The following is a 9,424-nucleotide window of genomic DNA, read 5'->3' on the forward strand; positions in this document are numbered from 1 at the left end:
CACCGCGCTCAGCTCCGCGGCCCCCGCCCCTCACTGGCCCCGCCCACTCACTGACCCCGGCCCCGCCCACTCACTGACCAAGGGCCCGCCCCCCGCAGGCAACTGGATCATGCTCATCTACAAGGGCGGCGACGAGTACGACAACCACTGCGGCCGCGAGCGCCGCCGCGCCGTCGTCATGATCTCCTGCAGCCGCCACACGCTGGCGGTGAGGGGGGGGACGGCCGGGAGGGCGGGCGGAGCCCGGCCCCGCGTGCGCGGCCCCGCCCCCGTGACGGCGCCCTCCCACCCCCCCCAGGGCAACTTCAAGCCGGTGTCGGAGGAGCGCGGCAAGGTGCAGGGCTGCTTCTACTCTTCGAGATGGACAGCAGCCTGGCCTGCGCGCCCGAGGCCGCGCGCCTCAGCGTGGGCTCCGTGCTGCTCGTCACGTGAGTGCGCCGCCCCGCGCCCCCCGCGCATGCGCCCCACGCCTCGGCCCTCTCCTGGCGCATGCGCACAGCGCTGCAGTGCGCGGCCCCGGCGGCGACGGCGCTGGGAACGAACCGGGCGCGGGGATGACGCCCCCCCCCCGGGGCGGCCCCGTGACTGTCGTCGTTCCCCCCGCCGCAGGTTCGCGTCCCTGGCGGCCGTCTACCTCACCGGGGGCTTCCTGTACCGGCGCCTGGTGGTGGGCGCCAAGGGCGTGGAGCAGTTCCCGCACCTGGCCTTCTGGCAGGACCTGGGCAACCTGGTGGCCGTGAGTGCGGAGGGGGCCCGGGGCGGGGGGGGAGGGGAAGGGGGGCCGGGGGTCCCCGCACCGACGCCCCGCCCCGCCCCCCAGGACGGCTGCGACCTGGTGTGCCGCTCCAAGCCCCGCGGCGCGCCGGCCGCCTACCGCGGCGTGGGGACGAGCAGCTCGGGGAGGAGTCGGAGGAGCGCGACGACCACCTGCTGCCCATGTGAGCGCGGCCCGGCGGGCGGCCCCGGCCGCACCCCCCACCCCCCCCGGCACCCCGCGGCGGCCCCCGCAGGCTCAGGAAGGTTGGGCGCCGCCGCGGAGCCACAGAGATCTCTATATCTATAAACGCCACTTTTGTACGAAGTCCCCGGGTGATTCAAGGACGCCGGCCCCGCCCCGCGTGCGTGCGCGTGGACCGCGCGTGTGCGTGACCGTGCGTGCGGCGGACGCGGAGGCGCTTCTCACGCTTTTACTAGGAAGGAGAAAAATAGCTGAGATTTGGGGGGAGGGGGAGGGGGGTAGCACCGAGGGGGCCGGCGGGACAGGCCCCGCGCCGCGCCGCGCCCCGCACCCGCCCGCTGGGGCCGCCGGGCCGGCGGCGGAGTCCAAGCCGGGACTCGAACTCGGCGTCCTGCGTCCTGCGTCCCGGCCGCGGCCCAGCAGTCCACGCGGCCGGGCCGGCGGGGTGGGGAGAGGTCTGGTGGGAATGTCCCGGCGCAGGCGCGCTCAGGCCCCTGGCGCCCGTCCCCAGCGCAGGCGCGCTCAGGCCTCCTTGAGCACGTTGATCTTGGCGCAGATCTTGAGCGCGGGCCCCAGCTTGAGGTTCATGGCGCTCATGAGGTGCTCCTCCTTGAGCAGCAGCAGCGCCTGCCCGTCGATCTCCTGCGAGCGGAACTCCTCCGCGATGTCCTGGCAGCCTGGGGGGCGGGGTCATGGGTCAAACGCGTGCCCCGCCCCCCTCCCCCCCCCCCCCCCCGTGGGCCGCGCGCGCCCCGCACCTTGCAGCGAGGCGATGAACTCGTACACCTCCTCCACGCTCCAGCGGCTGGGGTGCGCCGGCAGGAACTCGGGGCTGGCGCCGTGCAGCTCGGGCGTGGGGGGCGCGGCCAGGGCGCCGCCCAGCTCCCGCTCCGCGTGGCCCGCGCGCCCCAGGGGCCCCGGGGACGTCGGGGACAGCGCCTCGTCGTAGCTCGAGTTGTCCGAGCCCCGGCTCGAGTCCTCCTGGCCCTGCGGGAGGGAGAGGGGGGCGCGCGGGGATGACGCGGGCCCCGGGGAGCCGCCCTCCCCCCCCTCGCCCGGCCCAGTGGATCAAGACGGCGCGTGCACATAAGCGTGTGCGCGCTGCGGCAGCGTCCAGGCCGCTCTGCTCGTGGGTGTCAGGGAAGGGCACCCCACCGCGGGGCGGGGGGAGGAGGGCGACGGTGCCATCGGGTCCTCGGGAGGCTGGGGTCTGAGGAGCCGCCCTCCCTCCGCCCCGCGCTCACCCGGTGGCGCTTGCCCTGGGCCTTGGCGCGGGCCATGTCGGCGGAGCTGCGGCGAGGCCCGCGCCGGCGCACGCGCGCGTAGCTGGCTTCCTGGAACTCCTTCATCTTCTTCCTCTTCAGCCGGAACTGGTGGCTGCAGCTCACGTTGTACCTGCGGGCCGGGGCGCACGGGGGGGGGGGGGCGGCGCTGTGAGGGCCCGCGGCGGGGGACGCACGCCACGCAGGGCCACGCCGCACGCACGCACGCGCGCCCCAGGACGCGCCGGCCCCGCCCTCACCTCTTGGCGCAGGTCATGGAGCAGAAGCGCTTGGAGCCGCGGAACTGCTCGGCGGGCGCGTACTTGCCGCAGTACTCGCACTTGAGGAGGCTCGCGGGCTTCTCCAGCTCTGCGGGGCGCACAACCCACCCAACCGGCTCCAGGCCGACCTGCGCGCTCGGGGGTCGGGGCAGCCGCGGGGGGCGGGGGGGCGTGGCCAGCTCGGGGCGCCCACAGCCGTGGCGGAACCCAGGCAAGGGGAGGCCCCGAGCTAAGCAGGGGACGGAGGGCGAGACCCGCGGAGCTCCCCGCGCCCCCATGGCAGCGCGAGCGGCACTCACCCACGGAGGGGCTGTCCCCGCCCAGCGCGCCCCCCGACGGGCTCTGGCCCAGGCCCGGCGGGAGGCCGCTCGGCAGCGCCTTCTCAGACTCCTTCAGCAGCTGCGCGCACGCCACCTGCGCCACGGAAAGCGCGGGTCAGGCCGGGCCCCGCCGCCTGCCCCGGGACACCGGGCCCGGCAAAGGGCGAGGGCGGGCGGGGGGCGGAGATCGGGGCTGGGCCTCGGGCACGGGAGTGTTTCCACCCGAAAATGCGGCGGGCCATCAGCCAGGTCCGGCTTGCCCTCCTAGCCCCGCCCACCCGAGGAAAGCCCCGCCCCACCGGCAGCCCATTCATCTTCCCTGACCAAGCCCCGCCCACCCGAGGAAAGCCCCGCCCCCGAGCAGCCCCCATTCGGTCCCGGCCCCAAGGCCACGCCCCCTGAGGAAAGCCCCCTCTCAGGGGCCCTCCCGGCCCGAGGCCCCGCCCCCGGAGGCCCCGCCCTCACCGGGAACGGCTCCGCCCCCTCCTGGATGACGAAGCCCTCGATGATGTGCGTGAGGATCTGCGGCTTGACGATGGCCTGCGGCGGCCGCGAGTCCCCCGCCGGCCCGCGACACCAGGGCCAGCGAGGGCGCCGGCGCGGGGGGAGCCGGGGCCAGGACGGCGGCCTCCAGCTCGCCTCCCGCCAGGCTGGGGGCCCCGCCGGACGCGGCCTCCGCCTTCTCTGGAGAAGAAGCGGGGCCGAGCTAAGGGACGCCGGCGCCCGGACCGCTGACCCCGGGGCCGCCCTCCCCACGGCTCCCGAGCCCGCTGACTCGAGGCCGCCCTCCCCACGGCTCCCGGGCCCGCTGACCCCGAGGCCGCCCTCCCCACGGCGCCCGGGCCCGCTGACCCCGGGGCCGCCCTCCCCACGGCTCCCGGGCCCGCTGACCCCGAGGCCGCCCTCCCCACGGCTCCCGGGCCCGCTGACCCCGAGGCCGCCCTCCCCACGGCTCCCGGGCCCGCTGACCCCGAGGCCGCCCTCCCCACGGCTCCCGGGCCCGCTGACCTCCGAGGCCGCCCTTGTCCTCGGCCCCGCGGGCGGGCAGGGCGCCCCGCTCCTCCTCGCTCTCGGCCTTGCGCTTCACCGCCAGCCGGCGGCTTCGCCTGCGGACGGACGGACAGGGTGGACAGACGCGGGCGGCCGCTGTGAGCGCCGCGGGGGGGGGGAAGGAAGGGGGACCGCGCCCGCCCGCGCTCTTCCGCCCCTCACCGTCAGGTGCGCGGGCTGCAGGTAGAAGGCGGCGGCAGTGGCGGGGGAGCCGGCGGGCGCGGCCCGGGCGGCAGCGGCATCGGCGGCGGCGCGCGCTCATGGGGGGGGCGGGCCGGGCCCCGGCGCCTGCGCGGAGGGCGGCGAGGCGGCGGCGAGCGCGGGCCCGGCGGGCGGCGCGGGGCCGCGGGCGGCGGGCACGGCGGCCGCCAGCTGCGCCAGGCCGAGCGCCTGCGCGTGCGCGGGGCCCGGCTGGCGCGCGCCCACCACCTGCACGGGGATGTGCGGGGCGGCGCCGGGCGCGGGCGGCTTGGGCGGCGGGGCCGGGGCGGCAGCGGCGGCGGCGGGCTTGGCCTGGATGGGCAGCGGCGCCGCCTGCAGCATGGGCTGCACCACCAGCGTCTGCGTGGGCGCGGGGGGCGGCGGCGGCGGCGGGCCGGGCGGCGCGGGCGGGTGCGCGGCGGGCGGCGGCGGGGCCGGGGCGGCGGGGGGCGCGGCGGGCGGCGGCTGGAGCTGCAGGTGCGCGGCGGCGGCGGCGGCGTGCAGCAGCTGCGACTGGCGGTGCGGGAAACTGCGGCTGGTGGTGGATGGCGATCTGCTGCTGGATCACCACCTGCTTCTGCTGCAGGTGGATCTGCTGCTGCCGCTGGATCAGCGAGTGCGGCTGGATCTGCGTGTACGTGGCTGCGGGGGGGGCGGGGCGGCGGGGGGTCACGCCGGGGTCACGCCCGCGTCGTCCCGCCCCACGTCCTCCACGCTCGCCGTGGCTGCCGGGGGCGGGGCGGGCGGCGGGGGTCACGCCGGGGTCACGCTCGCGTCGTCCCGCCCCCACGCCGCCCCCCACGCCGCCCCCACGCCGCCATACCCCCCGCCCCGCGCTCACCCGAGCTGATGAGCGTCTGGCTGGGCGCGGGCGCGGCCTGTGCGCGTCAGGTTGACGCCCGCGCTGGGCGCCGCGCCCCCGCCGGCCCCGGCCGCGTCGCCCTCGGCCTTCTTGGCGGCCTCCGCCTCGGCCCCGCCGCCGCCGCCGCCCCCGGGGCCCAGCGCCGCCGCCTGCGCGGCCACCGGCAGGGGCTGCACCACGCCCGTGCCCTTCCGCGGGCAGCCGCCCCCGGCCAGCGCGGGCGAGGCCGGCAGGGGGCCCAGGCCGCCGCCCCCGCCGCCGCCCCCGGGCGCCGGGCCGCCCGCCCCCAGTCCCAGGGGCCCCGGCAGGCCGCCCCGCCCCCGCCCCCGCCCGCGCCCGCGCCCGCCGGGCTCAGGTTCACCGACGGGCAGGGCGGCCCCGGGGCGGCCAGCGCGGGGCCCGAGGCCGGGGCGGCGCCGGGACCCGCGGCTTGGCGCCCGAGCCCGGCATCTGCGCGCCCGGGGCCGGGGTCGGGGCCGACGGGGCGGGCGGGGCCCCGCGCACCGCCAGGTTCTGCACCTGAAAGGAAAGGAGGGGGGCGGGGGTGGGGGGGCTGCTTCGCTCAGCTCCGCGGGGGAGGAGGGGGAGGAGGGCGGGCCGGGCACGGACCTGGTCGGCGGCGGCGGGCGGCGTCGGGGTGGCCGCCGGGGGACGGGGCCCCGGGCGGCGCGGGCGGCCCCTCCGGCTGCACGGCGGCCACCGCCCCGTTGGGCATCAGGATGAGCTGCGAGGCGAGCGGCACGTTGCGGCCCAGGGTCCGGTTCACCTGCGGGGGTGGAGCGGGAGGGGGCGGGGTGAGGGGGGCCGAGGGGGGTGCGGGGCCGGGGGGCGGGCTCGAGGCCCGCAGGGGTGGAGCGGGAGGGGTCGGGGTGAGGCGGGCCGAGTGGGGATCGGGGGGGCCCGGGGGGGGCTGGGCTCGAGGCCCGCAGGGCGGGGCCGCTCACCCGCAGGTACATCTGGGCCTGGGACTGGCTGAGCGGCGGGGAGGCCGCGTTCCCCAGCAGCACCGACTGCGTCAGCGTGGTGGCGCCCGGCGAGCTCGCGCTCTGCGACCGGCTGGCCAGCTGCGCGGGCGGCGGCGGGCGTGGGGGCCGCGTTCATCTGCGGGGCGGGGGCGGGGGGGACACGGGGAGGGGGGCGCTGGCCGCGAGGCCAGGGATCGAGGCCAGCCCAGAACCCCGGGAAGAGGACCGACCGGGCCCGAGCCCCGGACGCGGAACCCGCACGAGTTAATGATGATGATGATGATGATCACGATCATCGAGAGCAGCGCGCGAGGCCGCCAGCCATGCCCGCCACGCGGGAGCGCGGCACGCGCGGGTTCAAGGCCGGCTGGGGGCGGACGGCGGCGAGGCCCACGGCCTCCTCTCCCCCCCCGCCCCCACCACCAGGGAGGCTGCGGCTCCAGGGGCAGAGCTTCGGCTCCGAGAGGGAGGGGACGAAAAGCCCCGAGCCCGAGAGCGAGGTCCTGGGTTCCAGTCCCGGCGCGGGCAGAAGAGAGCAAGGAGAGCCCGCGGGGAGGTGGGCGCGGGGGGGGGGGGGGGCTCACCGAGGCCTGCGTGGTGGAGGCCGGCTGCGGCGGCGGCACGGCGCTGGGGTTCGGGGAGCTGGCCTGGCGGCTGGCGGCGATCGTGGCCTGGGGGGGAGGGCGGAGGAGGGGGTGAGGGGCGGGCTGCCCACCCGCCCCCATCCACGCTGCGCGGCGGGGGTGAAGCGTGTCGCGTTATGGAGGCCGTGGTGCACTGTGCACAGGGATTCGCGCGGCTGGACGGGCCGCGGGACGGTCGCCTGGTGGTGGCGCCCTCCCTCCGCCCTCCCTCCGCCCCCCCCTCACCTGCTGGACGGCCGCCAGGCTGTGCAGCTGGGCGTTGCTCAGCTGCTGCTGGAGCATGAACTGGTGGAAGTACTGCGCGGCGTTGGGCTGCCGCTGCAGGGCCTGCAGGGCCTGGGGGGGAGCGGACAGCACGCGGGACTTAGGGCAGACTGCGGACGGACGGACGGACAGGACGCAGCCCTCCAGCTCCTGCATCCCCCCCCTCCCCGCCCCCCCCCCAGATCAAAGTCCCTTTCATCGCGCTTGCTGCGTGCCAGGCCCGGGGCTTGAACTCGGGGCCCGAGCGCTGCGCCTGGCCCTCTCTGCTCTCCACCCCGTGGACTCACCCCCCACCCCCACCTCACCCACCCCCCCGCACGCACCTGCACCGCCTGCCGCTCGTACAGGGACATCTGGGCGATCTGCGGCCGGGCGCTGCCCCCAGAGCCCGCGCCCGCCGAGTTGGGGTTCTGCTCGCTCTCAGTCTCCATGGCGCCCGTCCGCGGCCCCGCTCAGCTCCTGGAAGGGAGGCACCCGGTCGGCACCCAGGGGGTCCCGGGCCTCGAGCCACACACCCCCCCCCAACGCCCGGCTTTGGGCGGTTCGTTGGGAGACTGAGCGTCTCCTGGGCTTCGAACCAGGATCCTCAGATGGCGGCGATCTCAGAACTCCCAGGCCCGCCCCGCGATCGCACAACCACGTCCATCGCCCACCCGCCACCTTGGAAAACCAGTCAGCTCGCACACTATGATTCAGTAAACCCGGCCGTCATGAGGAATAATAATAATAATAATGTAGCCAGGTGCCTTGTACTCCTAGCTAGTCGGGAGGCTGAGATCTGAGGATCGCGGTTCAAAGCCAACCCGGGGCAGGAAAGGCCATGAGACTGAGCTCCAATGAACCAGCAAAAGGCCAGAAGGGAAGCTGTGGCTCAGGTGGTAGAGCGCCAGACTTGAGTGTAAGAGATCAAGGACAGGGCTGGGGATATAGCCTAGGGGTAGAGTGCTCGCCTCGTATCCATGAGGCCCTGGGTTCGATTCCCCAGCACCACATATACAGAAAATGGCCAGAGGTGGCACTGTGGCTCAAGTGCAGAGTGCTAGCCTTGAGCAAAAAAGAAGCCAGGGACAGTGCTCAGGCCCTGAGTTCAAGGCCCAGGACTGGCCAAAAAAAAACAAGGACAAATTACTTTCTCTTATTCTTTCCTATGTTGTAAGGACGCGGTCATCGTCAGCCGCCGCCAAGAAATCAGGGGCCAGCGGTGCACCCTTCGCTTCACCAATGCAAGCGTCCACCTGGACGGTCAGGGACACCGTTTCTACGGGGCGGGCGAGGGGATTCACCCGCCACCCCGAACCCCAGACCAACAGGCAGAGAGCGAGGGGCAAAGGAACACAAAGCAAACCGCAGCGAGCGGAGCGGTGGGCGCATCGCCCCAGCGGCTCGGGAGGCTGAGACCTGAGGATCGCGGTTCAAAGCCAGCCCCGGGGAAGGAAGGAGAGTCCGGGAGACCCTCATCTCCCACGAGCCAGCAGAAAACCCCAAGTGGGGCCGTGGCTCGAGGGGTCGAGCGCCAGCCTCGAGCGAAAGAAGCCCAGAGTCCAAGCCGCACAGTCCAACCCCCGGGCCGGGCAATAGAATCGAGATCTGCCTGTACTCCATTGCCAGTGTCACTCTCCTCTCCCCCCACCCCCCATACACACACACACCCCAAGAAATCCACCCCGTCCCCTCTGTGTCAACTTCAGGGACTTCAAACACCAAGGGGGGGGGGGCAGGAAGAATCCCACCCCGTCCACCTCCCTCCTCCAGAACGCGGACCCCCACACAGACCCAGACCCACCGACCTCCTCCAGCATGGGAAGGAGGAAAGCGGGGTGCCGGGTCTCTGCCCCTAGATGGAGCTGGGGGGGGGGGGGAAGGGGGGGTGTGGACAGGCGCCCTCCCTTCCTCCCGCGAGCGTGCGAGGTGGCCGGCCGCCTCTGCCACGCGTCCTCTTCCCCCAGATCCCATCCTTTAGTTTGGGGGTGCATGGGGGGTAGGGGTGGGGAGATTGGAACCCAGAGCTCGAGCTGGGTCATCCAGTCCCGCCATCGCCCCGGCCCACACTCTCTGGGCCCCCAGGCGGGAGCCCGTCCATCCCTTCACCTGTGGTCAACACGGGGCAACAAAGTGGGGGGGGTGTGGGAGGGGGGGTGGGAGGGGGTGTGAGAGCTCACGGGGGTGGGGGGATGGAGTGGAGAGGGCGGGGGGTAGGATGGAGTCCGTGCCACCCCAAAGGCGGCAGGGCAGAGGTGAAGGGGGGGATGGAGGGGTGGGGGGGCGACCTCCCCGGGAGGCTGCGATGTGAGGATAGACAGCGGGTTCGAAGCCAGCCCCCCCTCTCCCCCCCCTCCCCTCCCACCCCGCGCCCCGACAGTCCCCGCAACCGACGGCGGGACGGCGAGGGCCGCGAGTTCGAGTCCCGGGGCGGGCACGGGAGGAGGGGGAGGGGGAGGGGGACCCCGCGCCTCGCGGCAGCAGACAAGGGGCGTGCGGGGTGCGGGGCGTCGGCGGCCCGGGGAGGGGGGGAGGGGGCTCGGGCTCGGGGGTCCCCCCCACCCCACCCCTCCACCCCCGTTACCTCGGCTCCCGCGTCCTGGCGGGGCGCGTCCGCCCGCATGGAGGGGGGGGGGCG

General features: G+C 75.6%; 1 protein-coding gene across 1 annotated transcript; it reads right to left on the minus strand.

The window, feature by feature from the left end:
- Window positions 1-1,204: 1,204 nt before the first annotated feature.
- Window positions 1,205-9,424, minus strand: Phc1 (polyhomeotic homolog 1). Its single transcript, XM_048335129.1, is given in 19 exon segments — window positions 1,205-1,635; window positions 1,717-1,945; window positions 2,203-2,353; window positions 2,481-2,589; window positions 2,801-2,915; window positions 3,287-3,388; window positions 3,390-3,505; window positions 3,830-3,927; window positions 4,152-4,600; window positions 4,602-4,714; window positions 4,914-4,950; window positions 4,952-5,453; window positions 5,540-5,700; window positions 5,879-6,004; window positions 6,006-6,035; window positions 6,484-6,570; window positions 6,769-6,879; window positions 7,131-7,266; window positions 9,371-9,424. Coding segments are annotated over 18 exon segments (2,799 nt in total). The 5' UTR covers window positions 7,239-7,266; window positions 9,371-9,424; the 3' UTR covers window positions 1,205-1,480.

The sequence above is a fragment of the Perognathus longimembris genome, chromosome 27 (assembly GCF_023159225.1).
Source record: "Perognathus longimembris pacificus isolate PPM17 chromosome 27, ASM2315922v1, whole genome shotgun sequence".
NCBI lineage: Eukaryota > Metazoa > Chordata > Mammalia > Rodentia > Heteromyidae > Perognathus > Perognathus longimembris.